At 44.7% G+C, this 24623-nt stretch overlaps 1 protein-coding gene across 2 annotated transcripts in view; it reads left to right on the top strand.

Moving 5' to 3' along the window:
* LOC310780836 (1-acyl-sn-glycerol-3-phosphate acyltransferase gamma-like) overlaps positions 1–4383 on the top strand; it is a 50723-nt gene extending 46340 nt beyond the window's left edge. For both annotated transcript variants that reach the window (XM_083641342.1, XM_083641341.1), the window contains 2 exons: positions 847–1045; positions 1256–4383. In XM_083641342.1, the coding sequence (XP_083497468.1) occupies positions 847–1045; positions 1256–1347 (291 nt within the window). In that variant the 3' untranslated portion in view covers positions 1348–4383. The remainder of the gene's footprint in view (positions 1–846; positions 1046–1255) is intronic.
* Positions 4384–24623: the final 20240 nt, after the last annotated feature.

Genomic DNA, 24623 nt, shown 5'->3' with positions numbered 1-24623 from the left:
GTAGCAGAGACCTGTCCGGCTTGTATCACTCCCCAGGGTCCTAAAGGCATCCCTGTTACATAGGCTGTGTTAATTTTTACTTTATAATTAGCTCTGACTCTGAATGGTTGCTCCTTCAATTCAGGTTCATATTGAAATGGTCTCTAAGAGAGAGTGATGTTGCCTCACAATAATAAACAGTTGTCAATTCATGATCATTTCTCATGTCTTAACTTTAATACTTATTATACAATGTTAAGAATAGCCAAATAAATAAATAAATAATGCTACATGATCAAAAGAAGGCTTCAATCGACGCCATGATCGGTGATATCGGTATCGGCAGCTACTGATTCCAGCGATCAGTGATCGGCCCCCAAAATCCTGATCGGAGCAGCCCAAACGTTAACTTTGATATTCTCTAAATTGATACAGTAAAACATGCTTGGTTTTGAGTTGATGTGTGTAGTCAGAGTTGTCCTCATCTCAAATATACAATCTCAGTCATTGTCACCTTATGGAGCAATGTGTTTTTACAGCACCACAAGTTTGAGAAAAGAAGCCATTTAATTATTAATTTCTGTTAGTATGCCGTCAGGGTTGTCCTGAGCTCAAATAAATCAGTCATTGTCAGATTTTGTTTGGCTTTGGGTGGTGACTAAAACCTCTTTGGGGGGGGCATAAAAAATCCTCTATGCAGGAAAAACCCTGGATATATTGAATTTTCATATTGTCCCATACAGTCCGACCATCCTGGATGCATGTTAATGCGGGTGTAAAAGGTTTTTTTAGAAGGGTTACTGTTACTCTGTCAGACAAAACAAAAACATACACATCATGTCATCCCCTCTCGCTCATGGTGCTCAGGACGCCCTGCAGGAGCACTACCAGAAGGAGGGCTGTTTCCCCGGGCCCACCATCGTCCCGCCCCGCCGGTTGTGGACGCTGCTCAACTTCCTGTTCTGGGCCACCCTGCTGCTCTCGCCCCTCATCGACTTCGCCTGCGGGGTGGTCGTCAGCGGCTCCCCTCTGCTCATCATCGGCTTCATCATCTTCCTCATCGTCGGTATGTAAACGCTGCTGTGGCAGCACACCGCCCGCTAGAATGTAAAACGATGCAGCTTCTTCCTCTGGGGGAGAGAGTCGATAGAGCGAGCTGACGATGGCACTTTTGCCTTTCATTGCAATTTTTTTGCATTTATTAATGTGTCCCTGTCCAGCAATGACGGTACAGCATTTGAATTGCCCTCTCTAATCCCTTCCTGGTCTTTTTCAGCCTCCGTAGCTATCCGCCGCCTCATAGGCGTCACTGAGGTGAAGAAAACGGGCTCCAGCTACGGCAACCAGGAGGCCAAGAAACAGAACTAGAGCCCGTCCACCGCCCTCTGTGTGCGGCAGGCGGTATCTGTCCTGTCGCCCTGTGGTCCTCCCCCCCCCTCCCCCACCATCCATTCTCCTCCTACTGTCGAGTCGGTCAGTAGGCCGGGCAGGGGGCCAAACCATTCAACATAGAGACCAGAGTTAGAGATATTAATAACGACACTAGAGGGAGCAAGAGTGTAGAGCATCTGTGGACCGAGCTCTCTGGTGCAGGAAAGAACATAAGGACTACTTAGACGATGAGAAGGGGAGACGCAGTACTGTATGGCCTGCTACTTTCCCTGTAATCAACCCGTCACCCTCCCTAAATTCCCCCTGCTAACGCCCTAGCTTGAGCTCCTGACCCCTCTGAGGTCATCACGGACAGCCAATCCACTCGTCCCCACGCAGCAGACTAGCCCATTTCCCAGTTCGCACTACCGACCTCCACTTCCCGTCACATGCTCCAGCTATCAGCCAACCAGGGGAAGAGGTGAAGCGCTCATCCTCTTGTCTTGCCCCTTTCCGGAGCACAAGCCTGTCAGTAGCTAATCTTTTTAACCCTAACCTTCACCTAGGGCGGTTAGCGTGTTGCTACAACCGCAGGCTGATGTGGTTTACCTTAGCGGCCACCTCGCGTAACATACAGTACATCTCCCTCCTTCCCTCCGCTAACTGGGACTTGTAATGGGAACCAGTGCCTTGAGGCCCAGCCTGGTTCCCTTGATTTATTTTAACCTCTTGGGGGTTTGTTTTTGGTTTAAAATGTATATTCTGTCTCTGCTGTTCCATGAAACGTGTGTTTGTGAATGCAAGTCATTGGGCTAGAGCGAAACATCTTGATAAAGGTTTTTGTTTTTAGCAAGATGAGTTCCCGGTGTCCATCAAGTTGTGCTCAGCAGCAGAGACAGGAGCACTACAGAGTTTGTAGGAACAAATGAGAGGCTGGTGTCTGTGTTAAACTACCGTAAGTAACTACCTGTGCTAAACTACAGTAAGGGCTCTGAATCTGATAACTGTCCTCATCAAGGACACCTACTATCTGTTGCAGGTCCCCTACTGGCAGCATGCAGTACCAACACCCTCTCCACGCCATTCTGACCAATTTAATTTGTCCGACCCCCCCCCCCCAATGCTTCTTCTTCCCATTTTCACTCGCTTGCACACAAATAGAAACTTGCATGTTGCCATGCATTTCAGACGAACCAATGATTACGACCATCTCTGAACCCTCAATGTGATCTTATTTTGACCAGCAATGGCAGTCCATACACTGAAACAATCCAACAATCCGGTTTTTAAATTTATATAGCACACTTATAACACCCTCCTCTCGCGCCTGTTGACAGTTGAGATGCAGTACACCAATGAGTTCATATAATTAATGTGAAGTGCTGCTGCCGTTGTTGAAAAGGCAGTGGGACCAGCTTACAGAAACAAGCCACCTACCAGCTACCACCATCTACTGTCCTCATGTCGCCTCACAGCTGTTAGTGTTTTTCTTTTCTTCGGGTCCCAACTGTACAGTAGTCATATTTAACCTTTGCCTTAATTCAAGCTTGCTCAGGCAAAGAACCGTTCGTTTGCCGCCCCTTTAAAAAGACAACTGTCGCCCCTTCCCTAGGCTTTATTTCTCTGTCGCCCTCTTCCTCCCGTTAACAGCAGCGCACGGCAGAATAGCACGTTTGGAGAGCGCCGGAGTGAGTGAAGTGTTGAAAATCTGTTTTTTTTATCCACCAAGTGGTCGGCCCGGGAAGCTGTCGGTTTGGCCTCCACAGCACTAAGGACTTAAGCTGCTTACAGACCTGTACTGGGCAGCTCCCCCCCCCCCCGCCCTTCTTCTTAAGTTTTCCTGTTGCTATAGGAAAACACAGCGACACCTAGGCTCAGACATCGGTACTGCACTTGCAATTCAATCCATTTCATATCGGATCATCCATCCTGTAGTTTTTTTTACTGTGACCCTGATTCCACACTGGCTGCTGCAGCACATGAGTGGACCTCTCCCTATGTGACCTGGTCCCACATGCAATGGAAGCAAGACACTGAGGGGGTATCTTGTATCCCATTCCCCCCTTCCACCCCATCGTCTGCCGCACTTAGTTTGAATGGCTAATTTTGCTTTTTGCTTTCTTTTTGTGGGAAGCTGTGGCAATACCACTTCTCTACAGTGATAGCTTGTGTTTGTCTCCTGTAGAGGTTTCCATACACCAAGGCTCTCCCACCACATTTAGTCCATTATTTTCTAGGGCTAATCTAAGGTTAATCTAGCACCCAGGGTTAATCTGAACCAGGCCAGATTCATGCAAGCCTTAAGAGACAGACAGCTGCTTGGTTTATTTGGTGTGAATGCGTAGATGCATCCCGAGCCCCCGTGGGTAGCAAGGAATTTGAAGAGGGGGGATCAAACGATTCCTCAAGCTGGAAACCCAGTCACTCGATGCTGTAGGCTTCTAACGTCGGAACACAAAGGATTAAAGATGTCCAGTGAAAATCTGCTCTTAGACTTTAAAGTTCATTATCTTCGTTCATAACCCACACTGTTTACCTGCTGGTACTTTGAGTTGCATCGCCTCAAACGTCTGCAAGTTAAAAGCTTTAGGATGCTAGCCTAGAGGATTTTTTTTTCTCAAGAGATTCATCTTTCACTCTTTCGTTTTGGTCCCAGTTACACAGCATCAGATGCTAGTGCAGCCCCCCACCCCTCCCCACAGGTATTCAGCAAAAAAAGGAGTTTATTCAAGAGCAAAAAGGACCCGGAGAAGTTTGTTCGTTTGAACATTTTCTTACACTGGAGGTTTTTTGAATTCAGATAAATAAAAATCCCATTGTAATTTATAGTCAAAATTGTTTTGTGTTCAGAGTTCTCGAAATGGAATCAAATAACGTCAGAAAATTGACACTGCTACATGACCTTTTTCAGCTTGAAAGTAAATTGGTTAGTGGCACCTCTTGAGTCAGCTTTTATTTATTTGTCTTTTTTTTCTAAGTCTATTTGTATCTGTTTTGTTCAATTAAAACATTTAAGAATATTAAAGAATTTAATCACAAAGAGATTCTCACTCTTGCGTTATTTGGATTTGTGTGAGTTTCTCTGCGCACTACAGTTTAGTCCACGCTGCGGGGTGAGGGTGCAGGTGCAGCTGAATCCACACAGGGCGGTCGTCTTTCCACACCACCATTTTCACAGAGGCACCGTCACTATCCAATCCATCATCAATCCATCATCGCTTCTTATTACGCATCCAAGGGATAGTTAATATAATTTTGTAAAATGCTTATAAAAATAGTTTTATTTGTTTAAACCAAACGGTTCAGATGTATGTAGAAACAGGAGAGACCACATAACATTTCACTCAGGCCAAAACGTAAAGAAAATATCTTTTTGATCTAGTTTTTTTTAAGTTTCGGTCTGAGTGAAATGTTCTATGGTCTCTCCCGATTCTAAATATTGCTGAACCGTTTGGTTTGACCAAGTAAAAGTTTTTATAAGCATTTTACGAAATGTCTATGGGAAAATAAAGAGAGACTGGCCTTTGCTAGATGTCAGGTTGACCGTCAATATGTTGGGGAGGGGGCGAGCACCCCGCAGGAAAAGGACTTCGCATTGCACAATTAAAGAAGCCTGCCCTGTGTGGATTCAGCAAAAGAAAAAAGAATGAAGGAGAATGATGAGAACAAAATGTTCCATATGCTCCAGCAGCAGCTCGATGCTTGCGCCTCATGAGTCGTACTCTCACACTTGTCTCCCTTTATGCCAGCTTTCCATAAAAGCGCCATGATTAGGCTACCTGACGCACATGGTCTTGTATACTGTCGAACACCTGTGGGTGATTGATTGATGATGTCCTTTGAGTGTCTGAAGGTTCTTTGGTGAGGAACAGTGACATGCTGTTCAGCTCCAATGCTCCTTGTTGCCTTTGGCAATCATCTATTCTAGTGTGCAGCTAGACCAGTGATCCTCACTATTTTCTCCATGAGAGCCACACTAGCCGGTCAAAGTCAAGAGGAGAGCCACTCTTACCGCAAAAACCACACAGTAAGCGTTTGATTTAGTTTTTAGTTTATTCAATGATAAAACCAATGATAAAAAATGTAGAACCAATGATAAAAATGTTAGAAACAATTTATGACAATAAAAATCATAAAAACATTCAGACCGACTTTATAATTTTATATATATATATATATATATATATATATATATATGAGATATAAAAAACATTCAGGCCGACTTAATAAAAAATGATAAAAGTGATGAACTCTACAAACTAACTCTTTTAGATAGAGAAAGCACACATTCTATTAGTTCTTTTGAGATATTTTGTGTTCACAAAATCTTAGCAGAAAAGAATCCTCGGGTCTTGAAAGATGAGCCAGAATCCCCAAAAAAACCCTCTGGCAGAAGCTACCTACAGTAAAAAAAAACGGCTGGCAGTGAATGTGTTAAAGTGTGTAATGTTAACATTAGTTAGAGAAAAAGCGAGCTCGCGCAAGTGCTGACACTGACTGCTTCACAGACTGACTGAGCTAATCCCATCTGAAAATGCTTGACTGAAAAAGGGCCGTTGCCTACCAACAAGGTCAAGATTAAAAGTCCATACTCTTAACAAAAACAAAAACTTCACTGAAAAGGGACATTGCACAACAGGGATTAGGACTAGACAGTCAGCTGAGTTCAAAGACAAGTTTCCTTTACTGTGTGCTGATGAAATTTAGTAGCCTAGGATTCAGTTTTAATTTCAAAGTTAATTTCATTGTTTGTTTTGAGTTGACCTTTAAATTCAGCTCAAGCAACTAACCTTGCTAGCTTTGCATACAGAATACTATTTTATGTTAGGCTATAGTGCAAAATTGTTTTTGGTTCATTATGAAAATGTGATGGGATGAACTGGACACCATATTCTCAGTAGCCTACCCTATTTAATGGGAAACCGCAAATCAGCAACTGTTGTGGTAACGCTTTAGAATACAGCCCGCAAATAAGCATGTAGTTAGAGTATAACAACGGGGTTTAGGGCTGTAGTTATAGTCTAACTACGGGGTTTAAGGAGTGAATTATAAGATCTGTACTTATAGTCTAACTACGGGGTTTAAGGAGTGTAGTTATAGTATAACAACGGGGTTTAAGGAGTGTAGTAGAGTATAACAACGGGGTTTAAGGAGTGTAGTAGAGTATAACAACGGGGTTTAAGGAGTGTAGTTAGAGTATAACAACGGGGTTTAAGGAGTGTAGTTATAGTATAACAACGGGGTTTAAGGAGTCTAGTTAGAGTATAACAACGGGGTTTAAGGAGTCTAGTTAGAGTATAACAACGGGGTTTAAGGAGTCTAGTTAGAGTATAACAACGGGGTTTAAGGAGTCTAGTTAGAGTATAACAACGGGGTTTAAGGAGTGTAGTTAGAGTATAACAACGGGGTTTAAGGAGTCTAGTTAGAGTATAACAACGGGGTTTAAGGAGTGAAAAAATTATAGTTAGACTCTAACTAGACTCCTTAAACCCCGTTGTTATACTCTAACTAGACTCCTTAAACCCCGTTGTTATACTCTAACTAGACTCCTTAAACCCCGTTGTTATACTCTAACTAGACTCCTTAACACTAGAAAAGCCGGGCCATTTTTACCTACTATCAGGGCCACAACAGGGGTCGAGTGACCCCTAAGTCATTTGAATGAGAGGCTGTGCATTTGCACATAATGATCACTAGATGGCGCTTCTTGTGTGGAATCTGAGAGAGTCTCTCTGTCCTTTGTGTGAAGGGATGGAATTCTATTCAAATGCAAAATGTACTGGCCGGGGGGGGGGGGGTGTAATTTTGTGTGAAATGGTGAGAAGGTCTGCCTGTCTGATCTATCTATCTATCCTGTCTGTCTGTCTGTCTGCCTGTCTGTCTGTCTGTCTGACTGTCTGTCTGTATCTACCTGTCTGTCTGTCTGTCTGTCTGTATGTATTTATTTATCGGTCTGTGTTACGACCTGGCTCAAGAGTGGCCGCGGCCCAAATTTCACTGCTAAAAACCTTGAACCTTGAAATGGTCCCTCACAGATGTCACAAGTTTGTGTATGTTGAATAAAGCTAAACACATAATACATTATATAAACAATAAATATACAAAAAGCTGATTTTGAAACTTGGGGCAAGTTCAGGTTTATTTTGTAGGTTCTACTGCAGCATACAATACAATGTGCATTGACATTCAGTAAAATAAAACAAAAAAATACAGCTGACTTTGCATGAACTAGGTGAAAAATGTCTTTCGTGACAGCAGTCTTTTTATCTTTCGGTTCAGCACAGTCGGCTCAACTGGCTGTCTTCTGATCAACATTCGCAGCAGATCTTTGGTGTTGGTGTTGGTGGCTTAGTACATTTCCCACAGACAAGTCGCCTACATGCCTCACAGATGTCACAAGTCTTGTTACCACTGCATCTGGCGACTTGACACTTTTTTCGTTTGGTAGGAGGGGAAGGAGTTTCAAGCAGCCTACGACGTGCCACTGATGGTGCCACTGATCGCACAGCCCTGGCCCTTCTCTGAGGCGCACACAGCTCTTTCACCAGCTCCAGAATAAATCTCTTTCTGGTTATGTTGACGTCCATGCACTGTTTGTACAGAATGTGTGCATTGATTGCAGCCAGGTCTAGGATGTTGTAGAACACAGCTACAGGCCAACGCCTGGTCCCTCCCTTTACTGAATACAAGCGTGCCATCTGGTCCATAACATCAACACCATATTTAGTGCTGTTGTAGTGGGAAACAGTTTCGGGCAGTTTCTTGGGGCCATTGTCAGTTGAAACGGTCTGGTGCATTGTGCTGAGGAGGCAGACGTTTTTCCGTGGTTTTGCCTGGTAAACGGTGAGTGTGGCTTGTCCAGCCCTCAGCACCTTGGAGGCAAATCTTTCCATCTGTGCCTTTGTACACGGGGGCATCTCTCGTCTGATTCTATTCATTGTGCCAACAATGGTGGTTTTGTGCGCCAAAAGAGTGTTTGCCAGTGGTAACGAGGTAAAGTAATTGTCTGTCGTTACATTTATTCCTTTCTCCAGGAATGGCTCCATCAGACGAAGCACAACATTGTCCGATAAGCGCTGTCCAGGTGGCCTACTGTTGTCTTTCCCTAGATAGGGATGGGAATTCAACATGTATTTGGTTTCAACATCAGCGGCTACCCAGAATTTTATGCCGAATTTATCCGGTTTATTGGCCATGTACTGTGTGAAACGACAGCGCGCCTTGGTGGGGAACAATTGTTCATCAACAGTTATGTTCTCCCCAGGCGTGTAAGAAGCAGTGCTGTTTTTCACAAATCGATCAAATGTCTCTGATATCATCGCAAATTTGTCCTCGACAAGGCGGGCAGCCCTTGTGCTCTTGTCATCAAAGCGTAGATAGCGCATGATATCTTTGAATTTCTGGCGAGACATTGTCTCCTTGAAAACAGGATTTCCCATTTCAGCAGACCAGAAGTCGTCCAGTTTCTGGCTTTTGCCACCGGTAATACCTCTCAAATAAACCAGACCCACAAATGCTTTTAGTTGGTCCATTGTCACATTGAACATATCAGCATTGTTTCGGTCAGCCTCGGCCTGAGTATACTTTAGAATCTGTTCCCACATTTCTGTGTCAAGCAAACACAGTAAACTGCTCAGTGGATTTGTGATATTTTCCTTGGCGTGAGGTGTGGGCCCTGGAGGTTCTCTCATGATGTTGGCCGCTGGTGCTCTGCCTCTCGAACAGCCAGGGGGTTGTTCAATCCATACGGTACCATCTCGTGCTGTCTCTTGCATGGATGGTGATGTCTCTTCCATGGATGTGGTCGCCTCAGGTTCTGATTCTGAACCTGAATCAGATTCTATAACAACGCCACTTCCATCATCATCTCTCTCATCATCACTCTCTAGGTCGCATGCCAATTCCTCTGCTTCGCCATCAGATTCCCCCTCTGAAACACTCTGTATAAAGGCCAGTAATTGCTCTGGCGTCCAGTGTCTCCGTCTGTAGCGCTCTCTGCTCCTGCCTCCAGGACGCATTGTAAATAATGAACACAGACTGCTCAACTACTCAGCTACCTGTGGGCTAATTTATAGCTCTTGGTGTCTCAGTGAATACAATGATCATAACAGCCCCACCCACAGTGTCTAGTACTGTAGGCTAGGGTACTTATCACGTCGTAGGCCTTATTGTTATTATTCAGGAATGCAAACTGGTTAGGTGGAAAAAGGTGAGAAGGACGCTGAAAATCTATCTATCTATCTATCCTGTCTGTCTGTCTGTCTGTCTGGTTGGTTGATACCACACATACTGCACAAAACAAAAACTTTGCTAGTAGAAGTAGTATCCTCCCTCCGCACGCACGCACGCGCGCGCACACACACACACACACACGCGCACATGCACACACACACACACACACACACACACACACACAGCAGAATTACTTGCACTGCACATCCCAGCAAACATCGTCTTGACCGCGACGTCACCAGACGATAGAATTGTGGTTTGGCATCTACCATCTAAGTCTGACGTTCTCTCCACGTTCCTCCAAAGTAACGTTTAGACTGTCACTTCAAAACAAAAAATATTGATCTCATATTGCTTTGAAAACACCACATGTAGGTGTCTTTTGTGTATTTGTTGAATAAAATGACATTTGATTGACAATTTACCTGTTATGTGATCAGATAGTCACAGTGTACTCCACCTGCAATGACGACTTTTATTGAACGCCCTTTTCTTTTTTTAATATGGAAAAACGTTTATGTCATATAAGTGCAGTGTCTCTTGCTATGGGCTTGTATTTATCACAAACTTCCTGAATCCTGTGGTATTGTCCCATTTCTCTTGCCGTAACTAAACGCAGTGTTGTGGGTTTTGAATGTGCTATGCTGTCTGCTAAAGTCACGTTGGTTACATTATCGTAAATTATATAAATATACCTGTCTCATCGCTGGTTGAAATCATGAAACAGAATTAGCGAGGCAGCTAGCCTATCAATGCAACATGTCATGTCAGAATGCCAAGTGCTCAATGTTAAGTATCTCTATATATGACCAAATCCGTAGTATTTGTAACTAATTCCGTGGCCTAATGGATAAGACACAGGACTGCGAAGCGGGCGCCGCATCCCCCATGAGGTGCCATCTTTTTTCTTTCGTTGTGGGGAAGTAGAGGAATTACGTCGCTAAGATTTCCATTTAGGATATATAATTAGACCCTGACTAGATGTAGTGGTTTGACGTGCAGCAGACGGTCGTTATACGTGAAAATGTTTGCTGGGGTATGTTCTCTTTACATTATGTCCCCCCCCCCCCCCCCCCCTTAAACCCCGTTGTTATACTCTAACTAGACTCCTTAAACCCCGTTGTTATACTCTAACTAGACTCCTTAAACCCCGTTGTTATACTCTAACTAGACTCCTTAAACCCCGTTGTTATACTCTTAACTAGACTCCTTAAACCCCGTTGTTATACTCTAACTACACTCCTTAAACCCCGTTGTTATACTCTAACTAGACTCCTTAAACCCCGTTGTTATACTCTAACTAGACTCCTTAAACCCCGTTGTTATACTCTAACTACACTCCTTAAACCCTGTTGTTATACTCTAACTAGACTCCTTAAACCCCGTTGTTATACTCTAACTACACTCCTTAAACCCCGTTGTTATACTCTAACTAGACTCCTTAAACCCCGTTGTTATACTCTAACTAGACTCCTTAAACCCCGTTGTTATACTCTAACTAGACTCCTTAAACCCCGTTGTTATACTCTAACTAGACTCCTTAAACCCCGTTGTTATACTCTAACTAGACTCCTTAAACCCCGTTGTTATACTCTAACTAGACTCCTTAAACCCCGTTGTTATACTCTAACTAGACTCCTTAAACCCCGTTGTTATACTCTAACTACACTCCTTAAACCCTGTTGTTAGACTATAACTACACTCCTTAAACCCCGTTGTTATACCATAACTACACTCCTTAAACCCCGTTGTTATACTATAACTACACTCCTTAAACCCCGTAGTTAGACTATAAGTACAGATCTTATAATTCACTCCTTAAACCCCGTAGTTAGACTATAACTACAGCCCTAAACCCCGTTGTTATACTCTAACTACATGCTTATTTGCGGGCTGTATTCTAAAGCGTTACCACTGTTGTTTACACACAAACATTGACTTTAATGACCTCAGAGATTACTTCTGTGTACTTATACTGTATATTATTCAACTCATCATGAGAAGACCTGTCATTCAAGCCTAATATGAAGGCTCTATGACGATTTTGAAAAAACTGCCTTTTAGAGCTCGAAATTGGCAGCCATCTTGGATTTGAAGGTAAAAAATAAGTCAAATCATTATATAAACACCAAATATGTATTCCTTGACCAGAATAAGCTCTGAAACCATCTATTGTGCATCATTGTAGGTCAAAGCATTAAAAAGTTCATTTCCACAGCAGCCATTTTGGATTTTGGTCTCTCAAATATTTCCCCCGCCTTTTTAAAAAATACACCCCGGCTAAATTTGTTTATTAACCCTCCTAGATGACAAATCCATTGAGAAACGGACCTTCGCTCTCCACGGTCACGGAAGTGCCACAGATGACCCTACTATAAGTCTATATTACTGTCAGGTCATCACAGCAAAGTGGAATTTTGATGTCATCACTTCCTAGTAGGGAGCTGGATTCAGCGTTGAGAGACTCATTCATCATTGGACAATACAATGTCAATCTTACCGATCTATCCAATTAACAACCAATTAGGTTGAATACATTAATTGATTAGTAGTGATTGGTGAGGGCGATTTAGGCTTCACTGTTCCCTGTGAAATGCATTTGTTTTTCAACCAATCATAGATTAGCATGAGATAAAATACCAAGGAAAGAAACGCCCTAGGGGGGAATGTTTTTGTACTGTAGCATTGTCAGGAACCAGGCGAGAGTCAGGATCTAGTTACCCACTTTATTCTGTTTCACACAGGTCCGGGGGCTACTGTCAGCCGTAGTCCACGCCAAAACAAACCCCACAACACACACCAAAACCCCGCTATCTCTCCTAGCTTCTCCGCTCTTCCCAAACACAGCCGTCTCCCCTCAGGCTCACGCTCCAACTCGCCGAGCTGTCCCCCGCTCTCACAGCTCCCCTCCCCCCAGCCAATCACAGGTGAACCCCTCTCTCACCCCCCCCCATTGGCTAAATGTCGCCTTCACAGACCCCCCGTAAATCCCCACAGACATGTCAATCCCAGTGTTAACTCCCATGCACAGAACAGTATAACACACAACAGTAGCACACAAACCCAACCCGTTACACTTCCCCCTCACATCAAAGCTTCTGGCCCACCAGAAGCACACTAGTCCCTCTCCCCCCCCCAGTGGGGTCACTCCTCCGCCGGGTGACTCTCCTCAGCCCCCCCCCTGTGTCCCACAGTCATCACACGCACTGCAGTAGTTCCGCACATCCCCCTCATACTGGTTCCAATAGAACAGCGCCCGAACACCGCGGACCGCCTCCTCAGTCCCCTGATGACCGGGTCCCGGGCCCCTGTGTGCCCACCGTAACACTAACTCCTGCAGGTAGCTGGGTACCACCGCCCGGAACCCTCTCTTCCCATGTTCCCCCCTCCCCAAAACTCCGTCTTCATCCAGATGCAGGTCGGTAAACATCTCCCACAGTTCCTTTGTGACACCGGAACACCTGTGAATCTCCTCCACAGGGGGCCGGCGTCTGGCCACCACCCATGTATACGCGGGACCGATATCCACGTCCTCCGCCTGCCTGTATTGCCACTCATCCGCGTCGACATCCATGATGGTCATGTTGTCGTCCTCCAGGTCCACATCTGAACAGAACTCCTCTTCATCTGAACAGTACTCCTCTTCCTCCGCCTCTTGCACTCGACCGTCCTCCCGTCCCCCTCCCCCAGGGGGCGGCGTGTTCAGGTCAGTGGGAATAACACAACCAGCTGCGATCACCACCTCCGCTTCCTGCACAGCAACCGTGGGGGGTGTAGGGCAGCTCGGCTGTGCCGGTCCCTCCGGCGTTAGTAGCGACACCCGCTCACCTGGAAATATGAGCGTTGCTCTCCCGATCCTAACAACGTTCTCTTCCCCCCGGCTTTCCACACTCTCCCCAACCCGTGTCTCTTCCCTGACCTCCACTGTCTCAGTGCAGTCTCTGGCCAAATGTCCAGGCCTCTTACACGACCAGCAGAGTCTCACCTGCCAGCCGCCTGCACGTCTCTCCTCTCCTGCCGTCCTCTGCTCCCCGACAGCCTCCGGACACCCCCTGGCCATATGCCCGAAGGCTCCGCACGACCAGCAGACACCCGGCCGTCCCCAGTATTGTTGCTCCGCGTACCCCGTCTGTCCCCCGGAACCGCTGCGACACCACCTCGCCAGGTGTCCATGTCCCCCACAAGTCCAACACTCTCTTTGCTTCTCTCCGCGCTGCGCGACCCCCCGTAGCAGCTTCATAAGCCCCTCTGCCCAGGCAGGCGTTGCCTCCAACAGCCGTCTGATCTCCTGCATCAAGCGGGCCTCCACGCCGGCAAGTACCGCGCTGAGCTCCTGCTTCAGGCGGTACAGGTGTCACTGTCGAAGCATTTAAGAAAAAACACATTTGATTGATATTTTATTAAAAAAAAAAAATTATATAAAATCCCCCATCTCTTCTAAAAAAATACCATACCAAGGACCATCCTCTCTTGTACTACATTTAGGACCTCCACTGCTGTATAGCCTACACAAATAGACAATTTATCTTCATTCTACTTTTTTTTTTTCTTTTTTTTTTTAAACTTTTTATAGGCAACACAATCTCCCTCTTTGAATGGTCAATGTGCACATAGGAGTCAATTTGGTATGGCAATGTAGCCTATGGCACTCTCCAACCTCACCAATAGCGAGCACACTCAAATAATCGATAAAAACTCAGGTTCAGGGCAAAAACAAATGTCTAGAACCAAGAATAAGCCAGCATACGAAATGTCCTTTCACAGGTTTATTCCATCATCTGGGCAGTAACAACAACGGACGTTTCAGCACAGGCCTTTTTCAGCGTTGTATAAGGCGGAAATCACAGCTACAATATATACAGTCATACCGGAAGTACATTCAATTATTCAATAAAGCATTATACAAAAACACCAAGTAACCACAGAAGAATATCGTTGTAAAGAAACACTGTTACAGAAATGTTCCGTTTACAAGTTACACACGGCATAGAAGACTCCATCAATAAACAATAGCAAATAGCCTGTGTAGCGAGATGCTTCAAAAACAGGCTCTAAGGACCTCTGATGGCACCATACCTTGGCTTCTAGCCAAATTTGAGAGAGAGGAGAGAGATGCATAGTGCGCAGATCAAGTAAGGGTTAATGCCCGACGAGGTGTACATTATCACTTTTTAAGGGACGACGCTGAAGCGAGAACCGGGCCGAGGCACAGCCGAGGACCGGTTGCTTCAGCGAAGTTTTGTTGGCAAGTGACCATGGTATAAGTGGGTTAATGCCCGACGAGGTGTACATTATCACTTTTTAAGGGACTTCGCTGAAGCAACCGGTCCTCGGCTGTGCCTCGGCCCGGTTCTCGCTTCAGCGTCGTCCCTTAAAAAGTGATAATGTACACCTCGTCGGGCATTAACCCTTACTTATACACCCTGCAGCCAATCAGAATCGAGTATTCACCCATGCAGACCATGGTATAAGTAAGGGATAATGGATAGTGAGCTGGTGATTACTGGCGAAATAATGACCGACAGCTGATATTGAGCCCGACGCGCAGCGGAGGGCTTAATCATTCACCTGAAGGTCATTATTTCCAGTAATCACCGGCTCACTATCCATTATCCCGCTTAGAACACGGCCTACAACTAAATCATTCAATAATCTGACAAAAATAATTATTCAAATAGATTTTTTAATAGCGTTTTCAACGACAAAGCGGTTCCATTCATAATTGGCACACAAGACACCACAGCTGCAACTGGTTGGCCTAATTAGTAGTGTCTTGCTGACAAAGCTCTTATCAACTGATTAATCCAGGTGTGGCAGAGCAGCGGTCGGTTGTCGAGAAATAATGACTGGTGAATCTTGTTGATTGACCAATCAGAATCGAGTATTCAAGAGAGCCGTGTTCTAAAGCTCCTTAACGACCAGATATTTTTTCCTGCTGTTGCGAAAACCATGAAACTGATAGGCTACCTGAAGTGTGTAAGGATATAGGACATTTGTATTCACACCTCTGGGTCATTTGCTTTGTTCCGATTCCGGGGCTTAATTGATACAATTGTTGCATTTTGTGTATTGGTTCGTTTGTGTTCACAGAGCCACAAATCAAACGATCCAAATAGTATTGCCATATGGGATCTACTGATCCCATAATGCCAAGCCTCCTGGATTGAGAACGACGTGGAAGTTGTCTCCTTATTCGCGTCTCCTTATTCGCGGCTGGTGATGTGCGACCCAAAACGACTCAATCTTTTTGAACAGAGCTTTTTCAATCACACACTGTTAAAACCTCCACACCACTGTTACTGTGACATGTTTATTGATGAAAAAAACATATTTATGATAAAAAACAATATATTTGTAATAATAAATACGAATAAGAATAATAGACAACCATAAAGACACAGCTCATAAAACCTATGTCCAAAATGGCTCTATGGCCTTATTCAGGCCAGGTTTTCCAGGGTTAAATCGCCTTGGGCCAGTCAAAACACAACTCTTACATAATAACAGGGCCATAGACCTGATTATGTCTGATTATGTGGAGTACAGTCTGGCCCAGACTGATTTTCATGGTTTAATAGACCTCTGGAATGCACACAAACTCTCTCCTTATTCAAATTCACTTCCTGTCACAAAACTTAGGTTTGGACTGCAATATGGAGGCATTATACACCTTGCGCCACAAATATCAATGTTATGTTCACACATACTGTCCACCTCCCTTACAGTCCCCCAATATAGCATTTAGTCTGGCCCAATTGCATTTTCACACTCAAAACCTACGTCCAAAATGGCTCTATGACCTTTTTCAGGTCAGGATTTCAAGGGTTAAATCGCCTTGGGCCAGTCAAAACACAACTTTTAACAGGGACATAGACTGTCTGATTCAGGCCCGTATCTAGGGTGAGGTTACTGGGTGGGCAATTGAACATTTTGGGGGGGCAATGAAAATAGCCATATCAAAAAAAAACTCGCCAAAAATGTGCCTAACTTTGGAACATTATTGCCGACAAGCTGGTAAGCCATACAGTAGCTGGTACCAGGTCCATTTTTAGCCTGTTACATCTTTGGCGGTAGATTGCCCAAAGGTTCTCGGTTTGGGGATGTGGATTAAGTTGCATTATATTCTAACACTAAACTGTTCCACTAGGTGTCCACATTGTGCTGTGGGTAACCTAAGTATGAACTTTCACTCAGGGGACAGGCCAATGTTTACAAAACTCCTATTATTAAAACTATTTGCAAACTATGTACATGCAAACTAACTATTTACAAAACTGTTATTATATTCACAAGACTTTTAGTCTTAAAAGTGAAAAGAAAACAACTTTGAAAGCAGATTGATTTACCATAAAACTTAAAAACATCCTTCATCCATAATTTCAATAATCAACTCCATCACAGTTATTTTCATTGGATGACCTTATTTCTCAAATCAAATTAAAGACTAGTGCAGTGAGACTTAACCATAGCTAAAAAACTATTTGCCATTTAGCCTTCAAACCTATATTTACAAGACTTTTAGTCTTATTCAAACTCAAACTGAAATTAAAACTTTGAAAGCAGATTGACTTCGTTACCCTAAAAAATAAACAACAATCCTTCATCCATAGTTTAAAATAATCAACTCCATAATATTCTTTTCATTGGATGAGGTTATTTCTCAAATCAAATTAAAGCTATAACTGTTAGGTGCCCTAAACTAACTAATCCAGTGGTCTCCAACATTCGGGTCGCGACCCTAAGTGGGGTCGCCTGGAATTCAAAAAGGGTCGCCTGAGATTAAAAAAAAAAAAAATGGGGGGTGGGCAAAATTCATTTTTGGGTGGGCATAGCCCACCCCTGACCCCCTCTAGATCCGGCCCTGGTCTGATTATGTGGAGTGCAGTTTGGCCCAGACTGATTTTCATGGTTTAATACACCTCTGGAATGGACAAAAACTCTCTCCTTATTCAAATCCACTTCCTGTCTAAACACTCAGGTTTGGGGTGCAATATGGAGGCATTATACACCTTGGGCCACCACTATCAATGTTCACACATACTGTCCACCTCCCTTACAGTCCCCCAATATAGCATTAGTCTGGCCCAATTGCATTTTCACACTCAAAACCTATGTCCAAAATCACCAGCCGCGTATAAGGAGACAACTTCCACATCGTGGATTGAGAAGGGTCTGGCTGCAGACAGTAGGGGGAACTCACGCCTCCGCAACTGACAGGAAGTCACGTGACCTCTGCAGCGGAAGTTCTTCTTATTCGTGTTGATAGCATTAGCGTCTCTTTTTTTTTAACCTCCAATGCTCCACTGCCAACCGCCGAAACTCCAGTAGGTGGCGGTAATGCACATATGTTTGCCAACCGCCATAAAACTCAAAAAAGAAGAAGAAGAAGAAGCCAAGAGAACGTGATCCGACCTCGATCCGACACAAAGCAGGAAACAGTGTGCATTTTTGGATAAAACAGCTGCCATAGTCAGCTGCGCTGTGCGTAATGGCCTGAAGAACAAACATTTTTATTGTTTAAAAAACGTGCATCATCACATAAGCAGTTTGAACTCGATCATCTTACCTCTGGTCTCCATTAAATAACAAATCGTGGTAATCAGAGCTAGCCTTCTTTGTGATAAGATTGTCTGGTTCAATCAGACAATCGGACTGATTGCATGTATTCCTTGAAATGTCCGTAGGCTATTATTAAATTATTTATTAATATTTTATTCCTGACAAGACAGGTGTTCATATAGCCTATGTGTCGGCTAATCCTCTGAAGTCTCCATGATAGTAATAACAGAAGTTGCGAGGGTCTTTGATCTTCTATCTCCAAATTCTGGATAGATAGCCTAAATAAATAAATAAATAAATAACTTTCTCCCTCTCTCTCTCTCCCGATCCCCCCCTCTTTCTTTCTCTCTCCTCGCACACGCACGCCCGACGTAACCTACAATGTAGGTCTAACAAAACACATTATTATAATCATATAAAATCTCTGGGAATTCTTTTTTCCATCCCGGGAGGCTATTAGCCTAGCAGAGTGTCTCCTGGCCAATCCAGGAGGCTTGGCAATACTATTTGGATCGTTTGATTTGTGGCTGTGTGAACACAAACGAACCAAGGCACAAATGCAACAATTGTATCAATTAAGCCCCGAATCGGAAACAAAGCAAACGACCCACAGGTGTGAATACACCCTGGTAACACTTTACAATAAGGTACACAAATAATCTAGTAGTTACAAACCCACTAGATTCAAGATTCAAGATTCAAGATTTTTATTGTCACTCCATGGTACAAGTACCACGTGTGAAATTCTTGTGCAGTGGACTCCGTTTACGACATAGTACAAATAGGCAACAAGCAATAAGTAATAGGCAATAAGAAATAGGCATCAATAAGCAATAAGGCAATACGAAATAGGCATCTATAAGCAATAAGACAAGTCGGTGGCTTATACGACAGTGGCATATTCATTGCACATAGGTGCACATGTCATGTGCATACGTTAGACGTGTTCAGACATTCCAAAATTCGACGTTTTATACATACATGTGCAAATAGCATGTACCTTACACCGTACACTAATGAGAAACAAACTTTTAGTTAATGAATAGTTAATGACTAGCGAATGGCCTTTAATCATTAGTTAATCATTAATTAATGATTAGTTAGTCAGTTCTGAGTATAGCAGTTAATCATTAGTTAATCATTAGTTAAGGTCACATTGTGTAGGAGCCATTTAAGTTTGGTGTGTTAGCATGTCATACTATTTTGTTTAGATATGTTGCACTATTATTTTTTGGACACTTGGTGGCGGTCACGGGATCACAGAGTTGTATAATATAGGCACAGGTAACAGGAGATCATTAGGCACAGGTGAGGTGGAGCTCAAACAGTTCTCACCAGACAGACAAGGCACAGACCAGACAGACCACAGACAAGAACAGCATTGGAAACTTGTACTGGAAACCAACTGGAGACAACTGGTATGCTCATCTCTCTACAATAAACCACCCAACTAAACCACATATCATGTCTGGAAAATCTTGTTTCTTTTATTGTCTTGGGTTGTCTTTGGGTCTGCGTAAGATCACTCCAACCAACCTACCTGTGTATGGCCAGTGGAATGGACATTATAGGAAAATTCAAAATGGCCATAACACATTGTGAGTATCGTTAATGATTATTAATGATTAGTTGTTAGTTCCTTAGTGGAGTAATTACTCATTGTTAATGGTTAGTTAATGGTCAGTTTGTGAGTATAGTAGTTAATCATTACTTAATTATTACCTGTCGATTAGTTATTCTTTTTGTGTACCCTATTGTAAAGTGGTGCATCATACTCAGTAGTTAATGAGTACTGAATCATTACCTGTCCATTAGTTACTCTTTTTGTGTCCCCTAATATAAAGTGAAAGATCATACTGTATACTTATATGTAATAAATTCAAGACTTGTTCCAGGTGAGGTTTGAACCTTCAGCCCCAAGGTTGTAAGTCTGTTGTAAGACCAAGTATTATAGTTTTGAAGGTATATTCAACCCAAATACTACTTTCTGTCCAAGTACTGTGCTGTTCTGTGCTTTAAAACACAAGTACTTAGACAGAAGTAGTATTTGGCTGAAATATACCTTTAAAACTATAAGTAGGCTATTTGGAGAGAAGGTAGTATTTGGGTGGAATATATCTTCAAAACTATAAGTACTTGAACAGAAAGTAGTATGTGGATAGGTCTCCGGCTCTACAGATCCATAGTATGGCTCTACCGATGAACCTGACTGCTTAGCTCAGTTGGTAGAGAACCAGATTTACAATTTAACACTCTTGGGGCCGAGGGTTCAACCTAGAGCGGTCAACCTGGAGCGAGTGTTGAATTTATTTGTTAGGTATAAGGATATGATGTTTCACTTTAGTGTTCAACTTAGACTTAAACTTGAATGAACAGAATAGTAATAGTTGTCTCAGTAGCATGGACGGAATATCGAATAGCTGCTGAATAAATGTAGTTCTGAACTGCTGAGTGGGCTGTCTCAAGCCAGCAGTATCAGTATAAATCTAGACTTGATTTTGTAGTATAGTGTCAGTTGTCCCATTATATCTCTATAGGCAGGAAGTTATTAGCTGCCAAACCTATTTCCACCTCTGCGCAGATTCCTCCATACTGGCTCTCCCCCCTTCTCTCTCTTCTCCTCAGGTGTCCTTCACTGGCGGCCTGACTCACGTCCCTGCCCGCCATCCCGGCCAGCCGTCGTCACCCTGGCCCATTACCCGCTACTCCTTCGCCTGCTTGATCCCCCCCCCCCCCCCATTACGTCATTTGGCAGACGCTTTTATCCAAAGCGACTTACAATAACACATTTGTGTCAGCAATAGAGGAATCAACTATGCAACATCGTCTATGACAGCTACAACTTCTGAAGGAATAGTGGTAAAGTTAAGTTAGTAAGTAGTTGGTATGTTTTTTTGTTTTTTTTGTGAGAGAGAAAGAAGTTAGTTCAAGAAGGGCCCAGATGGAGCCTGAAAAGGTGTGTCTTTAGTCTTTTCCGAACGATCGGCAGTGATTCCGTCGTCCTGACCGAAGGTGGAAGCTCGTTCCACCATTGAGGTGCCAGGGACGAGAAGAGTCGCGAACGGGATGAGGGACTTTTGAGCCCCCGTAGCGGAGGAGGGGCGAGGCGTCCTGCGCAGGTGGAGGAGCGGAGGGAACGGTGAGAGATTTGGAGCCTGACCATAGATTGTAAGTACATAGGGGCTGTCTGGTGTACTGCCCTGTAGGCCACAACCAGTGTTTTGAATTTAATGTGTGCCGAGATGGGAAGCCAGTGAAGGTCCCGGAAGAGGGGAGTGACATGAGAGAATTTGGGTTGGTTGAATACCAGATGGGCTGCAACGTTCTGAATGAGCTCAAGCGGACGGATGTCAGCGGCAGGAAGGCCGGCCAGAAGCACGTTGCAGTAGTCCAGACAGGAGATGATAAGTGACTGGACCAGGAGTTGTGTTGCTTTCCTGGTGAGAAACGGGTGGATTTTGCGGATGTTGTACAAGGAGAACCTACAGGAGCGTGCTGTCGCAGCAATGTAGGCCGAGCAAGACAGCTGGTTGTCAATGATCACCCCAAGGTTCTTAGCTGTTTGGGAGGGAAGTACAGTGGTATTGTCAATGGAGATGGAGAGGTCTGCTAGAGGGCAGTCTTTCCTGGGAGGAAGAGTAGCTCTGTCTTACCAAGATTGAGCTTAAGGTGGTGGGCAGACATCCAGTCACCAATGTCTTTGAGGCATGCAGAGATGCGTGCCTCGATTTGGGTGTCTGAGGGGGGGAAGGAAAGGTAAAGCTGAATGTCATCGGCGTAGCAGTGATAGGAAAAGCCATGAGATGACATGACCAAGAGATCTGATATAGAGAAGGAAAAGCAAGGGGCCCAGGACAGAGCCCTGGGGGACACCGGTGGTAAGAGGGCAGGATCTGGAGAGAGATCCTCTCCATAAGAGCCAGTATGATCGGTTAGAGAGATAGGAAGCAAACCCGGAGTTTGCAGATCCTGAGATGCCGAGGTCAGACAGGATGGAGAGAAGGATTTGGTGATTGACTGTGTCAAAAGCAGCGGACAGGTCAAGGAGGACAAGGACAGAGGAGAGGGATGAGGCCTTAGCAATGTGAAGGGCCTCTGTGACTGCAAGGAGAGCTGTCTCATTAGAGTGAGAAGCCTTGAAACCGGACTGCAGAGGGTCAAGGAGGTCGTTATGGGATAGATAGTGCGAAAGTTGATCGGAAGCTGCTCGTTCAAGGGTTTTGGAAAGAAATGAGAGAAGAGAGACAGGTCTGTAGTTCTGAATAGCAGTAGGATCAAGGAAGGGTTTCTTAAGCAGAGGCATGACTCTAGCATTCTTTAGGGTAGCCGGAACAAGACCTGAGGACAGAGAGGAGTTGATGAGGGTAGTGAGGAAGGGAGATAGGTCAGGGCAGATGGTTTGGAGGAGAGAGGAAGGGATAGGATCGAGGGGGCAGTAAGTGGCTCGGTTAGAGCTGATGTGTTTAAGCACCTCACCGGGAGAAATGGGTGAGAAGGAAGTAAATCTGGGGACAGGGGGCAGAGAAGCAGGGTTGGAGTCTGGAGTGCTGTTAATGGTATCCGGAGGATGGAAGCTGACGTCGTCCACTTTCTTCGTCGCCACGTTACATCCATAGAGGCTCCCGTCGCAAGTTTATTCATAATTCCACCGCTACCAACAACATCCCATCTCTGTGGTCCGACAACAGCTCCCGCACTTCCTCATTCCGTCACCACAACAACACGACGCGTCATCAGTACAACACTCACGTGAATGCTTTGAACCTCCGCCCCCTGGCCAAAGCACCACAGCCCACTCAAACTCAACCACTTCTGAAAGTTGCTCTGTTTAACGCCCGGTCCATCAATAACAAAGCCCTCATTGTAAATTAATTCATAATTGACAATAATCTGGACTTCCTGTGCATTACTGAAACATGGCAAAAACCTCAAGAATATTTCTCCCTGAACCAGACCTCACCCCCCGGATACACCTACATGGACAAACCACGCCTCCATAAGCTTGGTGGTGGTATTGCAATAATTCATCGGCAAAACATCAAAACAACTGCAATAACCATCCCGGCCGTCTCCTCATTTGAACACCTTGTTTTTAAACTGTCTGGTCCTAAACCCCTGGTTACTGCAGTCATCTACCGCCCCGCCCCAAACCAAACCCTGCCTTTCCCTCTGAACTGTCTGTTCTCACACAACTCTGTGCCATCTCTCCATCCATCTTACTACTTGGTGACTTTAACATTCATATCGACTCGACTGCCTCCAAACCAGCTACTGAACTCCTGGACATTCTCAACTTTTTCAATATCACCCAACATGTAGATTTCCCCACCCACAACAAAGGACACACTCTGGATCTGATCTGCACCTCCGGCCTCCCCATTAACAATCTAACCACCCATGACCTCACCATCTCTGACCATCTAGCCATCACCCTGGACATTCTCATTCCCACCCCCCTCGTGAAACAGAAGCGCTCCATAACCTTCCGTAACCTTAAAACCAACCTCCCTACTGGCCGACACTCTCCCTGACCCCGCCCTCATCCAGAATTTCTGCCCCACTGAACTGGTTAACACATACAACCACACCCTCACCTCCTGTCTCAATCAACTCGCTCCCCTAAAAAACAAATCTGTCTCCTTCACTCACTCCACCCCCTGGTACACCGACCATCTCCATCAGCTCAAATCCAAGGGCCGCCAGCTTGAACGCCTCGCCCACAAAACCGGTCTCACTGTTCATAAAGATGTCTACAAAATCCACCAACAGCACTACAAGGAAGCTCTCAATAATGCACGCTCCTCCCACTATTCCTCCGTCATACAATCTGGCAGCAACAACCCAAGGACACTTTTCTTCACCATAAACAAACTCCTCAAACCCATGGACACCATCTCCAACTCATTTACCGTCAGTCAATGCAACTCATTTCTCTCGCACTTTCAAACCAAAATCGACACCATTCACAATCAACTGGCCAATTCCTCCACCTCCATTGTCTCTGATCCGGAACCCGACTTCCCCCCGCCTCCAAATCCCCCACTCTCATCCTTCTCTGAAATCACAGCATCCGACCTAACCACCATCATGACTGGCATGAAATCAACAACCTGCATCCTGGACCCCATCCCCTCCTCCCTAGTCAAGGCCTGCCTCCCCTCACTCTCTCCTCTGATCACTACCATCATAAACTCCTCTCTGTCCACTGGCCTTGTCCCCCCCCGCCCTCCAATCCGGCTTTCGCACAAAACCGCTCTATTAAAGGTCACCAATGACATATTACTTTCCGCTGACTCTGGTTCCCTCTCCATCCTCATCCTCCTTGACCTCAGCGCCGCCTTCGACACCATCAACCACTCCATCCTCATCTCTCGCCTCCAGTCCACCATTGGAATCACCGACACTGCCCTCTCCTGGTTCAAATCATACCTCTCCGACAGACACCAATTCATCTTCACCAATAACTCCAAATCCCCCACTGC

This window comes from Poromitra crassiceps, assembly GCF_964638095.1.
Source record: "Poromitra crassiceps genome assembly, chromosome: 8".
Classification (NCBI taxonomy): Eukaryota; Metazoa; Chordata; class Actinopteri; order Beryciformes; family Melamphaidae; genus Poromitra; species Poromitra crassiceps.
This window is presented reverse-complemented; position numbering and strand designations above follow the sequence as displayed.